This window comes from Protopterus annectens, chromosome 5.part0 (genome assembly GCF_019279795.1).
Source record: "Protopterus annectens isolate FY-2018-M chromosome 5.part0, PAN1.0, whole genome shotgun sequence".
NCBI classification, from domain to species: Eukaryota; Metazoa; Chordata; order Ceratodontiformes; family Protopteridae; genus Protopterus; species Protopterus annectens.
Genome location: NC_056735.1, coordinates 763756188 through 763779855, shown reverse-complemented (window position 1 = coordinate 763779855; position 23668 = coordinate 763756188). Strand labels below are relative to the sequence as shown.

The 23668-nt window shown below is 41.2% G+C and overlaps 1 protein-coding gene across 2 annotated transcripts in view; it reads left to right on the top strand.

Annotated features, from left to right (window-relative positions):
- The window catches only part of SLC35F2 (solute carrier family 35 member F2), a 482376-nt gene that overhangs the window by 100702 nt on the left and 358006 nt on the right, over positions 1-23668 (top strand). Inside the window, exon 2 of one of the 2 annotated variants that reach the window (XM_044072611.1) lies at positions 15774-15859. The exons of the other annotated variant lie outside the window; for it this stretch is intronic. Coding sequence (XP_043928546.1) covers positions 15822-15859 — 38 coding nt within the window. The 5' untranslated portion in view covers positions 15774-15821. The remainder of the gene's footprint in view (positions 1-15773; positions 15860-23668) is intronic. 2 annotated transcript variants of the gene reach the window in all.

Genomic DNA, 23668 nt, shown 5'->3' with positions numbered 1-23668 from the left:
TCTGAATCTCACACTTGCTGTATGTGTGTGTGTGTGTGTGTGTGTGTGTGTGTGTGTGTGTGTATGTGTGTGTGTGTGTGTGTGTGTGTGTGTGTGTGTGTGTGTGTGTGTGTGTGTGTGTGTGTGTGTGTGTGTATGTGTTTGTCTTTGTCTGTGCTCCAGGTGTGTGACACCATTGGCCAATTTGGAGTGGGTTTTGATTTTTATAGTGTATGACATATCACAATGACAACTGTATGTGCATTACACATGTAAGGTAGCTGTGGGGCAAATCCAGATACGAACATGTGACCTGAAGTATTTCATAGGTGGGTACTCTGCTTTCTCCATGAATGCATGTGTTATCTTTGCCAGAGCATGCTGGCGCTTTCCAGATCTTAGGTCACTTCTGTACGCTTGTGACAAGCTTAGCCACTGCAGTGATCCCTGGGGTATGGCTTCCGTTTCACATCCACTCATCACGGTTTCTATTGAAGAGTGTGAGTGAGGGTTTATGTTTGAGGTATATTTGAAACCTGTTCCAAAGCAAGCAGTCTGGCAAAGATGACTAATCATTATAGGTGTGCAACAACCTCTGTGGATCTGCATGCAAACCCTTTATTGCTTATGTGCTGCACAGAGGGATTTCCAAAACCCTTTGGTAATGTGATTATCAAAGGAGAGATGACTTAACACATGGCTCTATGTATACATTAGTACCTGTTCCACATTTTGGGGGCTACTACCCATGTGGTACTCTGGGGATACTTTGTTTTCTAAAAGTGGATAACTATGCTTACTTTGGCTTATAGCTTTACAGCATGAGTTTGACACCAGATATCTATCTGTATGATACCCTTTTGGAGGATGTGTGTGTCATCTGGAGAATAAAGTATAGCCCACAGTATGCATTTTCATCAAACATGGGCAGACATATCCCTACTGTGTTTGCTTGTACCTAAGAAAGCTATATGCCAAACAGGAGTGGTCCCAGGACTGAGTGCAGGTGAATACCACTTGTTACTGGCATAGAATAGTACATGGAGGCTGCAAATGTTACTGTGTCCTACATCTGTGCGTCAGTTGTCAAGCCATCATCTAACAATTGTTTATGGTCAGTCTGTTGAGGTTATGTTGTCTAATACCAGTATGTGGGATGGGTATGATTTGCTGGTGAGCTTGGCTGTGTTGACCTCCCCTCCCTCACCTATAACCTTGTTGACTGGCTTGAAGTCTACTAGGTGTAGGAGCCATGATCTGGACATTAGAGAACCTAAGTGGGTATGGTGCAGTGTTTGCAGGTTCATAATGTCTCTGTTAATGAGTTCCATAATGCTGTGCTCCATAGCCTTCCAGATAACATTGGTCTGGCTTATAGGGTGAGAGTTTCCAAGACCTGCTGTAGTTCTACCCTTAATCAATTTATGTTAACATTTGCAATGGGCGTGACGAGGGTGGACAGGTTTAAGACTTAAGTATATTAGAGGGTCCGGCCAGGTTTGAAGGTTAGTAGACCATGCCAGATAGGCAGGATTAAGTTGGTTTGTACATGTGCTGAGGAGGAATGCAGAGTATATTGTAAAATAGATGCTAAAGAAGAAGCCGCTAGGTAACAGGAAAAGAGGAATGCCTAAGATGAGGTTTTTGGCTGTGGTGGGAGAGGACATGCAGGTGGATGGTGTGACAGTGCAAGATGCAGGGGGCAGGAAGACATGGAAACAGATGATGTACTGTGGCAACCCCTAATGGGAGCATCCGAAAGGAGAAGACTACGTTGTAGCTCAACGCTTGTGGATTGTGAACACCATTACCGTACATCATTCCACATGTATGTAACCTGTATAGAGGCTCCATCTGGACAGAGCGTTTAGGTGAGTGGTGACTTCATATGTCAGCTTGTGTATGACACAGCCAGGGACACTGTCCAGTACCATTGCCACTGTGGTGTGGACCTTGTTAAAGAGATGTTTTAACTAGAGTGTCTGTGAATCATCAGGTATTACGTTCTGTGGGTCTGGAAATGTGGCCCTTGTATAGCGACAGGGTGGTGCAATCTGTATTCAAACTGTCTGAAGAGGAATTGGTAATGTCAGTCAGATAAGTGTACTTTGTGACCATTTACATTAACTGTGACCCAATCTGAAATTTCCCCTGTAGATTATGAACAACAGTAAAGGCAGCTTTAGTGTTGTCTTTGGAATCCTTGCCATTTTGTATTTTGAAGCTTGCCTTGTATGTTTATTGAGGGATTGAATTTTCCAAATGATACTGACTAGAAAGGTTATCCCTTCTTTGTATGCAACTCTTTTTTGGTATAACATCACACCTTCTATTATATATTTAGTTTCTGGCAGGGGCCCATGAGACTCGTGCACTTTTACTGTACAAGTGAGAATTTCTTGTATTTGTGATAGCACAGTCCATGCAACCCTGTAGGTGAACAGTGTGCATTAATACAGGATTATGCAGCTAAGACACTGTTAACCTTAGTAATGCAAACCAATGACGGATAGGAACAGCATCACCCACAGCACAGTGTCAACCCGTGTCATACACACACATGCGTACTCAAGTTCCAAAACATGTGTAGTACAATGCATACAGGCCACCAATAGAAACTATGGAGTGTTAACACTGGCCAGTACAGGGCATGTCACCCTGCCCATGTGTCCAATATGCACATACATGCAGACAGTGCACCTCCACCATGTTTACAAATGTACACCTGCAAACCTGTGCTGCACACACCCCACACTTACTGTCCATTGTATATTGCATGCTGACACAACTACACACATCAGCCAAGTGGCACATGGGCAAACAAAACACAATTGGAATAAACACTGGTGGAAACAATACAACATTGCTAATTACAGCTTTAATGCATCATGCCTGCTCAGCTTATACCTTCAAGGATATCATTACATTTTACTGCTGACAACATGCTACCCATTCAACCATTGCTATACTTTATCAGTCACCCTGTGCATCAGCACCATGTTAGCCTGTTCCTGCATCAATGTTACAGATGACAGGAGGTGGTACAGGTTTCATCATATGCATATAGGGTATGTTGTTGGTTTGCCAGAGGCCTACACTGAGCCATACAATCGATGTGTGTGTGTGTGTGTGTGTGTGTGTGTGTGTGTGTGTGTGTGTGTGTGTGTGTGTGTGTGTGTGTGTGTGGGCCATGAGTACTGTTATGGGCCAATGTTGATGTAATGTGTGCAGGTATGTGTTTGCCCTAGGTTTCTGGTTTATGTGTGTTTGTCTGCATGCACACAGTTCCACCATGTGGCTGCCATATACAGATATGCCAGTGTTTGTCCTGCTGTGATACTGTGTGGGGTTTGTAAAGTGATGGTATAACATTATTTCCTGCTAGAATGGCTGCTTCTCTTATCACAGTCATGGAATGTAATCCCAGAACAACTGTTGGTAAAGATTCACAGAACAAGTTGTGTGGTATGGCATTCCTAATCTTCCTTTACATTCACTCATTCTGATGCATGATATATTTATTTCAGCACCAACTTGTATATAGGTTCATAAGTTCATAGGTTTATACTAGGCTATCTGCCCTAAGGCATTTATAAGCCTAGCCCAAAGTTTTGTGGCTTACGCCACCCCTTATATTAAAAAATACTGTGCCCATTAGTTTGTTGTGCCTCTGTCCAGCAGTGACACAGAGATGATTCCTGGGGTAAACCTACGATCTCCCATCCACCGGTCAAGATTTCTCTTGAACAGAGCCAGCGAGGTGCTCTGCCTCACATGGACCGGGATTTTATTCCACAGCATAGGGAGTCTCTGGGTGACAAATCTATCCCTCCAGCATGTTCTATTTATATCCGTGCTAAAGTTTAAGTCGCTTGCTCTAGTGGATCTGGTAGATTTGGATTCTTTTGAAGTGGAGCATGTCCATTTAATTCCGGGTTGGACATGGCCTTGTATGTCAGGCACAGGTCACCTCTGAGCAGGCGGTATGCGACTGAATAGAGCTGGAGTTTCTTCAGTCTGGCAGCATATGACAGATTTTGGAGTCCCTTTATCCTTTTGGTGAGGAACTTTTGGGGTCTCTCCAATTGCTGCAGGTGTCGGGTGAGATACATCCCGAATGGGGCATTGTACTCTATCATTGGTCTGATAAGTGAAGAGTACAGGGGAACAATGACCTCACTTGATCTGGATGTGAATCCCTTCATGATCAGGTGGGCAATGTAGAAGGTCTTTCTAACCACTTTAGCAATGTGAGTGTCAAAAGAAAGGCCACTGTCAACCTTGGTCCCCAGGTCCCTGATAACCTAACCTCTTCTGTGCTTAATGGATTGCCACCTATATGGTAGCTTGGGGTTACCTTGTTTTTCCCGAAGGGTATGACTATACATTTTTTGGCATTTAACTTCAGGCCATGGCTCTGGCACCAGTTATCAGTTTCCGTGAGACCCCTCTGAAGGATATCTGTGTCCGATGTACTTTCCACTATGGCGCCCAGTTTGCAGTCATCTGCAAACTTTGTCAGCCATAGTCCTCCTATGTTTGCCTGTACTTCTGAGTAGTAGATGCCGAACAACAGGGGGCCAAGGACTGAGCCCTGTGGGACACCACTTGTGACCGGCTTGGAGTCTGACATAGCGCCAGCAACTCTAACCCTGTGGGTTCTGTCCTTTAGCCAGTTTGCAACCCATCTTGTGACATATGGGTTTACATTTAAGCTGGTAAGTTTCTCTAAGTGGGGTATTGTGTCGAAAGCTTTTGCAAGGTCAAGGTAGGCTGTATGGGTAGGCCTTTCCCTCATCAATGGCCTTGGTGACTGTTTCGAAGAAGTCGACCAAGTTCAAAAGGCATGATCTGCCCTTGACAAAGCCAAACTGGGTCTGGTCCAATGTCTGCAAGTCCCCTATGTCTTTGTTTATGAGTTCCATTATGATCCTCTCCATAGCTTTGCAGACCAGGCTTGTTAAGCTTATGGGGCGGTAATTACCAGGGTCTGTAGAGGTACCGCCTTTGTGGAGTGGGACCACAGTTGCCGTACGCCACTCCTTGGGCACGTATCCTGTGGTAAGGCTAAGATTAAACAGCTGCCTTATATGCGGGTTTAGTTCCTCGTTGAGTTCATGTAGCACACAGCCGGGGACACCATCCGGTCCCATTGATGCTGTGTTTTTAGCTTTAGAGAGCAGCTTTCACCTGCGCATTTGAGATGTCTGGGAGGCTACACTCCACTGGGATAGTTATCTCTCCTTTGGGGAGGGGTGAAGTTTGCACTGAACCTGTCTGCCAGTATGTTGGCAATGTCTGTGGGTTCAGTGATTTTTGTATCATTTTGGACTAATTCTGCACATATCTGGGAGTTTCCACCCAGGTTTCTAACATAGCTGAAGAAGGCCTTATGATTGTCTTTTGAATCTATTGCAATTTTTCTCTCAAAGTTGGCCTTGGATGATTTTATGAGTGCTCGTATTTTTTTACTAATAATGATCAAGGGTGTCTTCTCTTTTATGGATTTTGCTCTATCATGTAACAGCTTTCTCCTCTTATTATGGCTGGGGTCCACCAGACTGGACGTTTGCCCTTGGTGGAAAGAGTCTTGGTTTTATTAGGGATTGCCTGATCCATGCAGTCCTGGAGGTGTTCGTAGAAGGCATTTGTAAGGGCTTCTGCAGCTTGGGTTGTGGTTTCCACTGGCTCGGGGGCCTTGAAGGATACCACACCAGTCTTGAGTAGTGTGAAGTTTGCTTTAGAGAAGTTCTTCACTGTGGTCTTTTTTGTTTGGGGTGGGGGTGGGATGTGGATTTCCAGTGAGATAAGTTTGTGATCTGATCTCACCAATGAGGGATATACTTCCGGTGTGGAGCATTTTGTCCTCATGTTTGTGATGATGAGATCTAGTATATTTTCTCCTCTTGTGGGAATGGTGACTAGTTGTTCCATGGCATTTGAATTTATGAACTCCAGGAACCTTTGGGCTAGAAAGTTGGGGCTTGAGTAATGTTCCCAGTCTATATTCGGGTAGTTGAAGTCACCCAATATAATGGTGTTTGGAGATGCATTTATACCCTCCAGTGTCTTCAGGAAAGCTGTGTGGGGTTCCTGAGTTTGAGAGGGTGGCCTGTAGCATGCTACAAATTGTAGAGCAGTTTTGCCTATGGTTAATTGCACCTGGATGGTTTCCGATGCTTCGTGCGTTGCCACCAACCTGGAGGTGTGGGTATCCTTGATGAATATGGATACACCCCCTCCTTTTGTGGTGTGGTCCGGGTTTTGGGTCCAGAGCGCATGATATGAGGTAAAACCTGATAGTGCCGGGGTGCTCTCAGGAGCCTTGAACCAGGTTTCAGTCACAGCACAGACATCGATGTTCTCCATACTGAGAAGGGCCTCGAGTGCATGCATTTTGAGATTTAGACTTCTGGCATTGAGCAGCATTACCCTTAGTTTCTTCCCATTTTGTTTTCTAGGGTGGTAGGTTTAGAATTTGAGCCTTGCCTAAAAAGGCACTATGGGGTGGCAAGAGCCTTAGACAATATCCGAATCCCAGGGTGACAGGTGCAGGCCGTCCCTTGAAGCAGCGTGGCTTGTCAAGCATGTCATCCCAGGCAGACAGACACTGGATCCCCTTTGAATGACACCAGAAATTAAGCCAATTGTTAAAGCTGATCATCTTGTCTCTATGTTGTGGCATCATTCTTGGTGAAGGAAGGATACTGCTCAGGGTCAGGGTCATACCTGCCTGGGCTACATAATCAGAGAGCTCCTCTATGTCTCTTTTCATGTAGTCCAGGGAGGTACGTCTCAGGTTGTTCACACCAGCATGGACAATGACTGTGCCATATTTGTACTTGCTGTGGAGTGACCCGAGTGCTTGTGTTATGTGGCGGGTTCTAGCGCCCGATAGGCAGCTTACTGTGACCCTCTCCTTGTTCAGCCTGGTGAGTGGGACGTCAGTGTGTCTGACTATGGAGTCCCCTATGACAAGTATGTTTGGTGTTGTATTTGGCCTTAAGGGCTGTGACTGCTTTGCACACTGATTTTGTGGTTTATGTGTTGCCTGTGGTGTGTCATGAGGTGGCAGTTGCTTGGATGTCTGCTTTGGAGGCCTCTGCTGTTTAGGTAAATTTTTGCTCAGAGCCTCCGAGTATGACTTTGTGTGTTTGTGTTTGATTCATTGTTGTGATAGCTTTATGTGAGACTGGTTTTGTGGAGTGTGTAGTTGCCTTCTCCTCCTGTCTGGTCTTGCCAGTCCTGAGTTGAGAGAGCTCAGCCTCCAGTTTGGCTAAATAGCTGCATCTCTCGCAAGTATTTGTGTTATGTGGGAGGAGGAGAGGGTTGTTAGTGTACATGAGGCAATTGTAACATTGCCTCAATATTCCCAAATTCACCAACTGGACAGGAGAGGACGCCAGCATCTGGCCCTTTGACATGCTAGAGAAATTTAGAAGTTAGGGGTGTAACTGAATAAGAGAGGACTTAGTAAGAAAGTGGGTACTCCTGGGGGGGGTTTGCTAGTGGGGGACTTTGTATAATACAGAAGTGCTAAACCTGAAAAGAAGATGCTTTTAAGAACAAGTGCTGCACTTTTTAGTTAAGGGATATACTGTTTAGATTACTAGTAGAGCAGTTCTAAGGGAAAAAATGAAGAACAGACTTTATGGAGCCAGAAAAAGTTTAACCTTGTTAAACCAGCTGCCGATGCTGCTCTAGTGGCAACTCAGCTAAAGCACTCTAAAGCGTGCTTGATAGCAGGGGCTGGAAAGAGCCAGGAATTGACCCAAAACGGCCAATAAAACTACAGTTTCAAATCAGTAACCACTTTCACGGGGGGCAGGGAAGCAGCTCAATGTTTTTTCACTGCCACTGATCAACAGAGAGACTTTCCTTTAGCCCAAGCAAACATGGCCTCACAGAAACTTACAAAACAGTTCAGGAACAGCAAGCCTGTAACTGAACTTTTTTAAATCTCAGAAAAGTGGGGAAAAAGCAAGATTTTTTGTTTTTTGTTTTTTCAGAGATAGCAGAGGCTCACAAGTAATATCAAGTTATAACAGTGCAGTAAATGACCCCACACAAGAGTGCTAGGTCAAAGACAGAAAATATGCAAGTTTTGAGAAAAAACGATTTTAAAATTAAGTGCAAACAGGAAATTCAGTAAACAGCTTTTGGTTGTGCTCTAAATACAGCTACTAATGCAGAAATCAAGTTTAACAAGCCAGAAAATGCTCAAACGAGGCAGCTATGCAGAAAAACTTATCAAATAAACAGAGGAAAAATACTTAAAATCTCACAAGTGGCTCCTTTCTTCTCTCAGCGTTTTCTCCTCTTGGTGGGTGCTTCACCAACAGCCAACAAGCCTTAAAAGACGCCAAAACCACGAGGCAACTAGGTTTTAAGAGAGGAAGATGAAGGAGTTTTGGAAATGACCCCTTTTGGCCAATAAAACTACAGTTTCAAGTCAGTAACCACTCCCACGTGGCTTAGTGGTACTTCATGCAGTGTAGTGTGTACAAAGTCCCGGGTTCGAAACTGATAGAGGTGTTTTATTTTGCTGCTGAGCAGAACAAGGGCCCTCACATACAAAGTGACTAAGGCACTTTTAAGCAGTTGTAAGCGGGTTTGCACGATGCTTAGCAATGCTTAGCTAATCGCAAACAAGCGCACACTCATGCAAACTCACTAATTACTGCTTAATAGTGCTTACTCCCGCTAACCCCCGCCCTCATTTCTTTGAAAAAAAAAGAAAATGGGGAGATAGGAAAGTAGTGAAAAAGGGGCACAAAGAGGGAAAGACAGTAGGGAAAATAGCTTGGGATGTGCAGGACAGGTGTAGGGAAGGTCCATAGCTGCCCATTTCTTTAACAGCAACAGCTGTGCATATGGAATAAATTTGGAGGTACATATGAAACCTTCAACCCCTGAGAGAGGGGTGAGGACAATAAAGTATGTTGTAATGCCAATTAAATTACATTTTATGTGTCCAGAGGGCATGTGTGCAAAATGGGCAGCTATGTACGGGGCGTAATTTTTTTTTTTGGGAGCAGATTGCCCTTTTGTTTTTTTTTTTTCAGGAGAGAGTGGAATGTGGGGTAGGGGAAGTAGGTATATTTGGGGGATGTAGGTTGGGGAGGTAAACAGACCAGACTAACAAGATGCATACAGGGGCGGAATATGACACGTGGTGGGTGAACACCATTGACTGGAAGGGATGTTTGGAAATCGCAAGCCCATGAGCCCACAGATGGCAACAGTGGAACTGAGATCCCCACCCATGGGCAGTCACCACTGCACTTTCACAGCCCAGAGGGTGGCTGTACTGGGGGCTGTGTAGGAGGGGCAGGCTGACCTGGGAGTTGCACCACTCGTGCCTCAAGCTGGCATAGAGGTTCTGCAACAGAACGCTTGATCTCTCTATGCACCACAGCCCGGACCGTTCGAAGGGTGATAGGTGGCCCTCCTCTGCCCACGCTTGTATGGGGGGGTAGAGCCCTATCCCCTGCAGTGCTTCTACCTGATGGTGGCACAGGGCCAGCGGAGGAGGAGGTCCCAGGCTGGGCACTGGACCTGCTGGTGCCAGATGCCATGGCCAGCTGAGGTGGGACAGGCTTTCCCATACGAACTATGTTTTGGAGAATTTAATAAAGATGTGGGTTAGTAACCGTCAACAGCATTCCTAGTTAGTTATAACATCATGCAGAAGTATACCCATTAGCCCAACACACCAGAGTTTTAACAGTTGAAAAGCAAGCATAACACATGCATATATAGAACAATAGTGTACATTACAACAGCATGCAGGTTTAATTGATGGCAACAGGCCACCAATATTGTGGTATTTGAACAGGGCACATGCACAGAAATGAATGCAAATATTTATAAACCAAAAGGACATATGTCCCACCAAATATTTTGAGATTAGACATACCCATTGAGGTGTAGAATTGCATTTTTTATGCACATACAGTAGGGTGGAAAAGATAGTTCAATTGACAACTTCTATATCCTTCTAGTTTACACTACATTCCTATTAACTGCAGTTATATGTCCCTTACATGTATTATTACACTATCCAATGCCTTTTTATTGTGCAGTTGGATTTTGCTAGATCATTATATACATGAGCTGTATCTGACATACAAACTGCCCAGGATGCAGATGTTACTGCTACATATTTTGAGAGTTGCTCACACACACTACTGATGTGATGGTACACTGACAGCTCTACTTTCATATAATTTTCTAGATATGTTCAGGTGAAATTATCAGTTATATGTTAACAGCTCCCTACATTTCTGGCAGCACACTGACATTTCTGGGGAACACAATACCAAGCTACTCATTTGCCAGATTAACCTGTACATGCTGGGCATGAACCAACAGTTAAGGGCTGTAAATATATATATAACAGCTACTGGCATTCCCTTCATCCACTTTTATATGGGCCTACCCAAGTGTGGGTTAACTAACACTTCTCAATACAACAGTACTATTTCTAAAATGCAGCAGTACAACAACATATCAAAGAAAATCACACAGACGCACTCCAGGAATTATACCTTTATTAAAGAATTATTACACCTTTATTTATTGGGTTAAAACACTTTTTTTAAGGCTCTCTCATTTATTTTATATAACAGTACATGCAGAATAATTACTAACCTGCCTGGTGACGCAGCCTTTGCAGCCTATCTTCATGCGCTTGCTGATTCATAGCCCGGACACCTGCAGCTGTGAAGTAAATGGAGTGATAATGAGACATACCTATCCATAGTATAGACAAGAATAGCAATTCTTAAATACTTAATACAATGGTTACTTAGTACTGGGGCATTTGCTATCCTACGGGCCTCTTGGATCCACTGGTCTAGTTGATCCTCCTTACGTCGCTTCAAGTCAGAATAATGGTGCCTGACCTGCTCACCAGTCCGAGGAACACCAGTGGCACTGGTGAGATCACGAGCTAGACAGTTCCAGGCCTCCGTTTTGTATTGGGTGCCCTGGTACTGGCCCCGCAGGAGTCTTACCTCGTGATTGTGGACAAGGAGCCAAACCATTACTTTGGTCTCCTCAATGCCCCAACGTTGCACTTGAAATCGAGTGCCTTCTCCAACCCCGGCCATGCTGACTGCAGAAGGGAGCTACAACCAGTTATGGCAAGTATTCCTGCATGTGGAGCTTAAATATGCCTCATTTCATGCACTTATTTGTGATTGGCCAGTTTGGAAAAAACTCAACTGTACGTACACCTGCTTAGCTGATGTCAGCAATGTTTAATATTCCTTTGATATGTGTCTGTTGAAAGTGCATGGTTATGAAATGCTGTCATGGCTTAGTGGTTTTTATTTTCCTACTGGCCAGACCTCAATGGTTAAGGTACAGTGAAGGAGGTGTGGCCGTGTTTAGCTGGCTTTGCCCGACATTGCTCAGCGTTGCCCGACGTTGCGCTGGTTAGCGTGGTGCACAGCTACACGCAAACATGTTCCGTTTGTGCTAGTTTGTGCGATGCGCAGCTCTGCGCAAAGACATTGCGCTAGTTAATGCAGTGTTCAGCTACGAGCAATTAAATATAAATATGCTCAGTACTGGTAAAATGTGCTTAGCAGTGCTTTACATTGCTTAAAATAATTTACTTGTGCATCAGTATGCATAACCACTTCACTATATATATAGTGAAGTGGTTATGCATACTGATGCACAAGTAAATTATTTTAAGCAATGTAAAGCACTGCTAAGCACATTTTACCAGTACTGAGCATATTTATATTTAATTGCTCGTAGCTGAACACTGCATTAACTAGCGCAATGTCTTTGCGCAGAGCTGCGCATCGCACAAACTAGCACAAACGGAACATGTTTGCGTGTAGCTGTGCACCACGCTAACCAGCGCAACGTCGGGCAACGCTGAGCAATGTCGGGCAAAGCCAGCTAAACACGGCCACACCTCCTTCACTGTACCTCCTATATATATAATGTTATTTAACAGTTTCAGTGGAGGCCCGGGGAGAAATGTTCCAGATGCATGTCTTTGGAATGTGGGAGGAAACCCGAGTACCTGGAGGAAACTCACGCGAACACTGGGAGAACATACAAACTCCACACAGAGGGCACCCCAGCCGACGACAATGTTAACCGCTGCACCACTGTGCCGCCCGTATATATATATATATATATATATATATATATATATATATATATATATATATATATATATATATATATAAATCAAATTTGTTCACTGCTACATATAACTTTTCAATGCCTTTTGCAAAACTTTAAATAATACATGTCGGGAAATATTTCTGTATACAGATTTCCAACAGAAAATGAAAAGTGTAGTGGTGGGACTCGAACCGGGAATGCCTCCTCTTTGTGCGAAGGCTCTAACCACTACGCTATCGCTATTTTGCTTAATTTGCATATATTTTTCTTATTATCCTCTTCGGTGTCTAAACTGCTAACTGTATCTAAGCAATGGGCAAACCCGCACAAACACACGCAAATACGGGCAGCTATATCGGAAATAAAAAAAAATATTTTTTACTTTTTATATTTGTACGGGGTTTACTATATGGGGGAGTTTAGTGTTAGAATGTACACATATGAGCGGACTCGCTCATGTAACTAGACATTTCCCGTGTTTCAAACTTGCAGGGGCGTGGATTTTTGGACTGATTGGCAGTAAGACACGCCCCCTACACTCATCCACGCTCCGTGTTCGTTTTAGAGTTGAGGCATGGCGCACTGCCTTCTTACTGCTAGACTGGCTCTTCCGTGTAAGACTAACTTAGTCTTACACGGAAGATTAGTGAATCCTGGAGTATGTTAATCAGATCTTTTCTTTACAATTATTTGTTCAAAAATTATTACTTTCTGCTCTTTGATATGCATCCACTATTTTAATAAATATTCATAAAAATACAAAAACCTGAATGAAGTTATAACAACATAGTTGAAGGAATTGTCACTTTAGCACACAATAATTATTTGTTGGAAATTCAAAATTCTGTAAGTCTTCAAGTAGTGCATAATCTTTCATAGACCTGACAAATGGCATATACTAACCAAACCAGTACAGAAAATATAATCCAAAAAAACACTAAGACCTGCAAACCAAAACTACTTGTCAAAATCGTCACTTTGGAAGATTTTTTTTTTTTTTTTCTGTATCCATTGAGAGATTCTGGAACTCTGTATCAGGTGATGCATGCATGGAATCTAACACCGCTGCATTCATAACTAAACTAAAACAATGTATAACTAAAAATTTGTACTGTCTGTACATAGCATAGTACAGGTGCCTCTCCATAGTTTTTTAACGGCAGTGATCTGTAGTATTCACACAGAAGAGACTTCATACTTTTCTTCATCTATTTATAATTTTATGATGATGTTCTATTTTCTATCCTCCTATAGACATTTTTTCTTGTACCTCCTTCCAATTCTATACTTTCTTTTTGTCTCCGAATGCTATTACTTATGAATTTCATAATGCTAAGACATGAAGCTACAGATAGTTTTGTTACATATGAATTTTTCATTTCTGCAGAAATGGAATTTTAATCTACGCTGTATACATTATATGCTGTGTTAGTTTCTGCTTATAGGCTATATGAATGCTAATGCATTCTGGTTAGTTTTTGTGCAATGTTTATTGCAACACATTGTATGTTTTTTGCATATATTTCATGCTAGGTTTTCTCTGATATAAGCTTGTACTTCTCTTATGAGATATTGTGGTTTTGCAGGCCACCGCTGAAGAGGGCCAGTGGCCCAAATGGTCTATCTTGGTTAACAAACGGACATCTTGTTATGAGATCTCAGACTATAAACAAAATAGTATTCATCCATACTAAGCTTGTCATCAGAAAGGCCTGATTTTCTCCGTTGACATTTTGACCTTTGCCCCTCCTAATTGTGATTGAGAGGCTCAGGGTCTTACTAAGAGTCGTGCATCCCATGTGAGAATGTTAGATGCTTTGTAGATAGTATCACTCAACTGGAAGAATCTGCAATGTAGTCCTGAAGGAGTTAATTGAGAAATGGTATCAGGTAACAACCGTAATATGACACAAATTCCTAAACCTGACCAGCCGAAAATAAATGACCCTCTATTCAGAAGCCCATACTAATTTGGACCATTGTGGTTAGATTCAGAGAGCCGGTTCAACCACCAATCCACTGGTGACTACATCTACTGGAACTGTGCTCTCTGCATTACCTTTACAGTTGGTTACAGTGGCATTTACCAGAACATCATGAAATGCTTCTATAAGAGGTTAAAGTTTCACTAATTGCAATGACTAGCTGTCAACTCTGATATTAACTCAATCTGGACTAACCAGTTTGTCTAGGACAATGCTGAGTTAAGGAATTTGGTGATCTTCTGCAGCAATTTCCTCATGTTACCTGATAGACATAAGAGAAGAAATTTGTAGTATGTTTCTATACCTGTAGCTTACCTGATTTTTTTTCAGCCAAAAACCTATTTCTGTAAACTAGATATCCCCTCAGTGCTACACTTTTTAGGGTGCTACATAATGGGGCACCCTGGGAAGAGCTGCTAACAAGTAGGGGTCAGAGTTACTCCCCAGCAGTCATTTCTCCACTATGAATGAAGGCTAGTATCATGCAAGTCCGACAGAATACCTGGCTTGTTGCAGATGTATGCCCACTGTATGGAACAAGGTGGGCACAAGTTCCAAGTATGGACCTATGTTGACTAATATTTTATCTGTATATTACCCAGAGACAGGGATGGATCTTGACCAATAGTGATTTTTTTTCAGGGTCTGAACAAGATTGCCCAGTTTGAGATGTTTTACCTGACCAGTGGTTAATTCCTACTATCTGCCTCCTGTGTATCTTCAAGTAGTGCACTGAAAAACTGTTAGATGGGCCTCTAAGTGACCAAATAGGTTGGATAGCCAACAAGAAGTGCCTACCATAGATCACACCCACATTAAGTAAGAAATACATAAATAGAAACTGTACTACTAAAACTCCCTATGGTTTGGGACTGACATGATGCCCAAAAAATGTAGTTTAAACTGTGACTTTATCAAACAAACTACAGTGTTATTCTGTAAACTGTGGGATGATGGGGAAAAATGACTGGAAATGCAGTAGAGTGAGGAGATGGTAAACTAAGTATTATATCCGATGAGAATGGATATGAGCAGGTGAAAAATTAGCGGCTGAGCAGGATAGCAGAGTTTGGAGATTTTAAGTTATTTTGTTTATACTCCTTTGTAAAATGGTACCTCTAAGAATATTAGGATAGAGGGAGTTAAGTCAGTAAGCAAAGGCAACTTGTCCGGCAGAGAATACATACCAAGTGATCCAGTAAAATTTGGCCAGGTATGCAGCAAATGAGATACTGCTGCAAGGATGTGTGGGTAAAGATCCTAGATAGAAAACCGATGGGAAGTTAATATGGTATCCAGGCAACTATTTTCTGTGACTTAGAAAGATAATCTAACACGGCAGAAAGAGATGACTTTGCAGGAAAAGTGCATTTCAAAATGGTTTAATGCTTGATATCCTATTGAAGTATAAGCCTTATTACCTTTTGTACAATGGCAGACAGTTCAGTAGTTCTACATTAACCTGAATTGTATGTAATCAGCTCAGAAGATGCGTATCTGATTGAGCTGTACCTTGAGACTGATAACGGTTAATTATTTAGCCAAGTATTGCAGTGTGTCAAGGGCCCTTTGAACATGTTAGATGCATTGTCTGAAAAAAGCAGTGTCTTGACTTGCAAAATGGAAACTACAGCTGAAAATGTCCTCTCTACACAGACTGAGGCCAGTGGCGCTGGTGGTGAAAGAACAAACATCTTTTCCAGCATGATACAGCGAATCCAGGCAAGAAAGTTGTTTTCATGGTGAGTACAAATTGCAAGTAAGTAAAGTCCACAAATGAAGTGGTCTTATGCTGATTGTACCATCCACAATCAATAGTTTATATGTGTAGTTGTATTTATGATAGCATGTAGTTGGTTACTGCAGTATCCAGCGATACAAAAATGGATATTCTCTTTTTCCTGGAATGCTATATTTGAGTGAAGGCTTTTTAGGTTCGTTATTATTGCAAGCAGCCGTGTTTTGAGAAACCTGTAACTTTGCTATTAGATTTTTAATTTTTTTAGAAAGTTTTCACAGCTTAGAAAACTTATGGTCTGATTGCTGTATTCCTTGAGAAATTAACATGGCTGTACAGAGAATGTATTAAAAGTTTTTGTAACAGTGCATTTTGATTTGTACTGAAACTATCTTCAACAAGATGTTACTGCATAATAAAAAGACCATGGACTGTTTCTGCCTCTCTCAGGCATGCCATTTTTTCTAAAGAAAGCTTTCAAGTCTGAAGTGCTTTGTTACTTTTGTATATTTTTACTTTCTTGCTTTTATGTTGATAGATATCTGAAAATGTTTTCTTTTAAAATCAGCTCAGTGTGCAGCTGTATTATTGTGTTAATATCAGCGTGACTTTCGCTCAGTATACTGTCATTTCAAGTGACTCAGCATAACCACAACACAATGTACTTTTACAAGCAGCATTTTGTAGTGTGCTGCCAGGGAATTCTTTTTATATCATTAACGTTTTAATATCCTCTTGCATATACCCTATGCTGATTATGAGAAAACCCTGTTTTATGTGTGAGGGTTTGCAGGGATCAGATGGAATAGTTTTATTACACTTTTGTGTTTCTTTTCATATGTAAAATGGTGGTCTTGTGCAGAACTGGGTTTGCTAGTTTTCCCTAAGGTCTAGTGACATCATCATCTCTCTCAACTGTCCAGATTTTCACAAAATGTCCAGATTGTTGCCTCATATTTTTGGTCTGTTTCTCAAAATTGTGGTTTTCTGGCAAATTACTGGCAAATCATTGAGAACTGAAGTCAGAAAATAATGAAAGACATCTGAGTTTCAGGCTTCACACCCTTCAGAAATTTCATGCTAATGCAAAACTTGTTCTATCAATTTTCTAAGTTTGCAAGAGCAATATTTAAACATTGTCCCCTCATTATTTATGGCTTTATCCAGATTTCTGCTGTAAGAGGTTGAGAGGTATGCGTGACATAATGTCTTAAATGCTATTTCACATAAGAAAAAAATCACTATATAGTTGTAAACATTGTCACAAGTCAATTCCATACAGTGAAAACCTTGCAAGGAACTGACATCTTCAGTTGACTGGTCCTGTAGTTTGGAATGGGAGCTTTAACACTTTTTTTCTGCTAGAAGCTGCTTGAATTAATATTTCTTGCTGATGATCACATAAAGTGTCCTTCAAACATTTCCTGCTGGAACAGTTCTCCTTTTGCTTTGTTAATGCATTATGAAGGTACCTATTGCATTATTTTGTTTTGCATCAAGAGAGGATGGGCCATAATGAGAAGTAACAGATCTGTTACTGAGCAGTACTGTTAGCAATGCATTCATTTCCCGGATCTTATGGATTCTTATACTTTAACACTCCATATTAAACAATGACTGTGCCTCCAGTACAAAACTGTTACAGTGCACAGCAGAAATAAATTTACGTTAATATGTGTAGTTAACTGTTTGCATGCAGAGAAGCGCACACTCCCATTCATACACACTATTTTGCTTGCTACATTTTTTTCGGCATTAATTTACGAACTTGTATATACATTCATTATCTTCTTATATAAAGCTTCATCACTCATCATCAAAGTGGAGTCTAAAAGACAACATTTTCAATACATAAACATTTCTGATCTCCTTGGCCTTCCTCTGTAATTTGCTATGACTTCCACAGAGAAGCTGGACTCGCTAATTAATTTAGATATAATTTCTAAATATTGTGGTATCCAGCCAGAGAAAAGAGACTCTTTAAGGAAGTACGTACAACTTTCAGTCAATAATCCAGGAAGAAGGTTCAGTCTGAGTTGTAGTATTTTTAGAACACGAGACCAATATTAAACTTTGCAGACTTTATTGGCCTAATCATTTTCCTTCTGAATATTTTTTTTTTCCTGATGACCTTAAAACAAACCTGAGTGGCTAATGGTAGAATCATGCTGAGCTGGCAACATTTCACAGCTTTAAGCTACTTCTGGAACAAGTGGAACATTCATTTTAATAAAAAAAAAAAAAAAAAGTACGAGCAAGACGGTATGTAGCGCTAGGTGTGAAAAGTCGTCTTTATTTTCAAGAGGCTGTATCTAAAATGTAAACATGTCACATTATGAGTTGCTTTTATTTATTTTATTTAACATTTGTTTATCGGGAAAGTCCGACTGGACGCATGTCCTTTTTCAGCGGAGGCCTGGGGAGAAAAGCTTCACAGTAAAACAACAAAATTTATCAAAGGCAGCAATCGTATAGCACATCAGTTATACACAGTTCGTAAAAAGTTTTCAGAAGGTGGCACTCGCATAATACACCAAGATTATAACATATCAAATTATAGCACAGTGAGGAATACAAAACTTTTAATTTGTAATTTTGGAATTTTTTTTGGGGGGGGTGGTGGTGTCAGTGCCTTCACCCAGAAGGTATCTAAAGTGATAGTGAGAAATATTTAGCCTGCATCAAAAGATTGTCTATATTAAAAAAGACCAGTAAGGAAGAAATTTCACAAAAAAATAAATAAATAAAATCAAACAAGTTAAGTTAAAGATTTCACCCCAACCCACCAATTTGCACTCTTTGCCTGCACTGCCAGTTGAACATAAGCCTACTCCTTCTTCAATTAACTCATTCATTCCTCATCAGTAGGGTGAGGGTCCACTAGGAAAGACAATCATTCACAAAGTCATCAGGGGTACTTGAGGATTTTGTTTTTTTTTTTCTCAATGACCATAACTACACCCACCCACCAGGCACTGGTGTGGGATGTGCATTGAGTTGCTCAAGGAGGACATTTACTCACTTCCACAAAATATGTTCTTGTAAACAGACGTGCCTCTTCCAAACATGACAGAAGTGGTGGTTTCCCTAATTTTCACCACGGACCCCCCCCCCCCCCCCCATCCCCAGGAGAACTATTGTTCAGCTGCTTCTGAGATATTCCCTGAACTTTGGGAAGATGAACCATGAGGCTGCCGTCTGCTAAACTTATTTCACAGAAACTAATTGCCACTGTAGGGCACAGGTGTCTTTTGTACTCGTTTCCTGGTATATGAGAAATGTTCTGAGAGCAGAAGTTCAAGAGCACTAAAATTCCTAGCACCAAAGTGGTATCTCTGAGAACAGCATGCACTGTAAGCACATTTTCTAGTCCACACTGTATGTCATAAAATGTTGCTGGCACATAAACTCAACAGAGTTTCAAATAAGATGTAAATCTTGTATGAATGAAGATACTGGGTATGAAACTTCATAAGTCAGGAAAATAGACTTCTCTAAGAACTAGAGGGAAGCGATTTGATATGTTTTGTGAAACAATTTTAACATTGTTACCAAAGATGTATTAGACCAAAAAAGTGACATGCTGTTCTACTTTTAATGCTGCTTTCATTCTAAAACATTTCAAGGAAAAATATACAACTATGCTATCATTTTCACTAATTACCTTATTAATTCTTTGATACCTTGTTAATGACTGCTAACTGCTTGTGTTATACTGCAAGATTAAGGCCATGGTAGGGCTTACAAGCTTTATCTTGTCCAGTATTTGCTTCTTTTATACCCCACTAGCATACTCTCGGACTCTGTGCATGTTAATTAATTCCACCAGTGCTCCTGGGACACCACTGAAAAGAAACACTTTTTAATTATTGTTCTTACTGGTTAAGGGAAAGCACATGACATGAATAAGTGAAGCCTCAGTCCCTTCACTTGAGTTTTGTTTCCAAGTAACTTGAATTATGTTACGTGAGTTTCATAACTGAAGTTTAAACAATACTTAAAAAAAATAATTAAACATTTAGAAGAACGAAGTTCAGCATTCACTCTTCCAATGCTTTTGCAGTCTTTTTTTTTTTTTTTTTCTGATTGTCAGCATTTGACATTTCATTAGGGAGCCAGCTTTAATTCTTCTCCATGTGCTTTTTATCTGCTTAATGTGGCTGTTTGCCTAAGCAGATAACCAAATTCTCAAGGACTTTTGTTCTGTGAATGTAACCAGAACTGCATTTAACAGGGAGTGCTGGGAACACTTGCTGTTTGTCAACAACCAGTTAATTGGAGCTCAGAATTCTATAATTGAAAGGTTGCTGACATTTTTGTATGGTGGTTAGGCTCAGAGAACAGCAAGAAGGCAAGTGCACTTTTACCCTCTTTGAGATCATGTTATCTCAGAGTTGGTATGTAAAGTTCAGGACTATGAGGGCTTTCCACCATATGTGTTCTTGTCCTTTGCAAAAAAATGTGTTTTGGGACCTTTTGAGTGTCACTGTTTTGGTTATCAAGGTTTTAGATATTTCAGGGTCAAATAGTCGTGTCATTTAACAAGACAATATTATTTATGGCATGTAGGTCCAAAGATTTCATTATCCCACTGTACTCCACCCTTATCAGACTAGTCATAGAGTGCAATGCTTCCTTTGCTATGTAGCTGACCAGGCATATGCAGCAAATAGAGCGACCTCAGAGGTTCCCTTACAAAAGAATACAAGGTGTAACAAACTTGCCTTATGCAGAGTGCCTTAAATCCCTTTCCCTCTACTCAGTCTCTGATAGATTGCTGAGGGGTGATGTATGCCTGGCTTACAAGGCATCCACAAACCCCACACTTATGAATCTCCTACATATCCATAAGTCAAAGAATACCAGAAATGGGTCCTGATTTTTGTCTGTGACTAAACAGAACATGCTGGAGAGACAGATGTGTGCCCCAGATACTGCCCCTCCTATGGAACAGGCTTCCCATCCATACAAAGCCGAGTTTGTTTATTACCCAGTTTAAGTGCAACCTAAGCCAGTGAATGGGGAATAGGAAGTTTACACTGGGCCTAGCACCCATGTCCATTATAGACAGAGGTAGATTATAAATGCCTCACCCTCAGTGTCCTATTTGGATATAGGATATCATTATTATTGTTTTGGGAAATCTTAGCTAGGCTAAGAAAGGCCCCTGGTCATTAGTCTAGTAACGTCTATGAATCCATAGTAGTCAAGCAGGATTTTGGCTTCATGCATGCTCTGGCTAATGTTGTGGGACAGCAAAGTCAGGTAAAGGCTCCCTGGTCAGCCTCAGTAAGAAGCTGCGATCCCTGATAAAATCCTCCAAAGCTAGTTACGAAAACAAAATCGACACTGATTCTAAAGACTACCACTAAGCTTTCTATAGCTATGTCAAGAATCTCAATGGCAACACACAGCTCTTCTCTGAGTTACAGCACAATGGCACTAAATATACAGACCCAACTGATATTGCCAACATCCTGGCAGTGCCAACTTTACCCCCCTCTCACCCCCTAATGAGCCCATCTCTATACCGGAAGAATGCAAAGTTCCTGTAATCACGGCTGCACAGGTAAAAACCACACTCTCCAAAGCCAAGAACACAGCATCCATGGGACCAGACAACATCCCAGGCTGCATTCTACATGAACTATAGAATGAACTGGCACCCCACTTAAGTATCATGTTCAGTCATAGCCTCACCTCAGGCTTTGTGCCTGCTGAATGGCGCAGAGTGATGGTTATCCCACTCCACAAGGGGGGAGCCACCATGGACCCTGGGAACTACCGCCCCATTAGCCTGACGAGCATGGTCTGCAAGGCCATGGAACGTATCATCATGGAACTTGTAAACAAAGACATTGGTAATCTCCAAACTCTGGACCCCACCCAGTTCGGGTTTGTAAAAGGCATATCATGTCTCCTAAACCTGATAGACTTCTTTGAAGCAGTCACCAAGGACATAGACGAGGGTAAAGTGGTTCACATAGCCTATCTAGATCTTGCCAAGGCTTTTGATACCATCCCCCACTCTGGAATTAGAGATAAACTCACTAAACTAGGTATATATCCCTATGTAACCAGAAACAAAATACCACGAAGAGGCAGAATAACAAACTTAGCGTACTTTAGTTTATTGTCCGCTTTCATCCGTAGACTTCATCAGAATAAAAAAGCCATTAACAATCAAACTATTTATAGCAACATCAATCAAAAATTAATTAAGCAAACATTAATGAACATCAGAGTTAAGTCTTATTTGCCATAGGGTCTCACGCTGTTCTAGATAGTTCTTAAAATCACCTCCCCTTAAATCAGAATGGACAACCTCGAAAACAAAAACTTTTTAAATGTTGGACATACAACTGAATGTTTAAATAAAGCATTATTTTCATCCCTATGTTTAATGGCATAAAGATGCTCTCTGATGCGCGTCTTTAAACATCTACTGGTCATCCCAACATAAAAACTTGAACAACTAGAACAAATACTAATATACACCACACCTTTCGTATTGCAATTTACGAAACTGGGCACACTAATAGTTTTTCCATAAGTGTCAAGACTAATATATGGACCCTCGTGAATGTACCTACACATGTTGCATTGATGGCAGCAATGCATGCCTCTCCTGTCAGAAATGATGTTAACATTTTCATGATCACTAAACTGCAAAGCTTTCTTGAGGTTAAAACCATTCTTGAAAACAAAGAATGGTTTATTACCTAATACCTGGAACAAATCCAAGTTACCCCTAATGATCCTCCAGTTGTTTCTATTTGTTGAATGCGCTGACTATCAACAGTCATATCTAAAGCACAAACTAATTTATGTTCAACGTTATTGGGATGGGATAAATCAAAACTAAAATTCTCATAAGTAGTATTATTATTATTAAGACTTAACTCTGATGTTCATCCTGGTCTTAATGACACTATTAATGTTAAATGTTTTTTAAAGTACAGGGAACTGTCTGTGAACAAATCAGTTGATTTCAGTTCCTTTTTTACTTGATCTTGTGTCTTTAAATGTTTAATACATTTTTTAATTGTTTAATTAATGTTTGCTTAATTAATTTTTGATTGATGTTGCTATAAATAGTTTGATTGTTGATGGCTTTATTATTCTGATGAAGTCTACGGATGAAAGCGGACAATAAACTAAAGTACGCTAAGTTTGTTATTCTGCCTCTTCGTGGTATTTTGTTTCTGGTTCTTTTTGCGACTATTTTTTGGTGGATATATCCCTATGTCACAAGATGGGTTGCCAACTGGCTCACTGACAGAACCCACACTGTGAAAGTGAAAGTAATGGACTCCAAATCAGACTTCAGACCAGTGACAAGTGGCATATCACAGGGTTCAGTCCTGGGTCCTCTCCTGTTTGATATCTACTTCTCTGAAGTACAGGCTAACACAGAAGGTCTTTGGCTAATGAAGTTCACAGATGACTGCAAACTAGGAGCCATAATCGAAACTCCTAACGATGTGGACATCCTACAAAAGGGCCTCACCGTGACAGATGCCTGGTGTTAAAGCCATGACCTCAAGCTCAGTGCCAAAAAGTGCATTGTCGTCCTCTTTGGTAAAAACTCTGTACCCATGAACTACAACATAGGCGGTAGTATACTTAACACCAAAAGTGTGATAAGTGACCAGTAGTCAGGAAATCCTTCTACATGGCACACTCATCACAAAAGGTTTCTCATCCGGAAAAAAAGAGGTCATTGTTCCCCTCTACTCATCACTCATTAGACCCATTATATAGAGTACAATGCCCCTTTTGGTATGTACCTCACAAGACATCTACAACAACT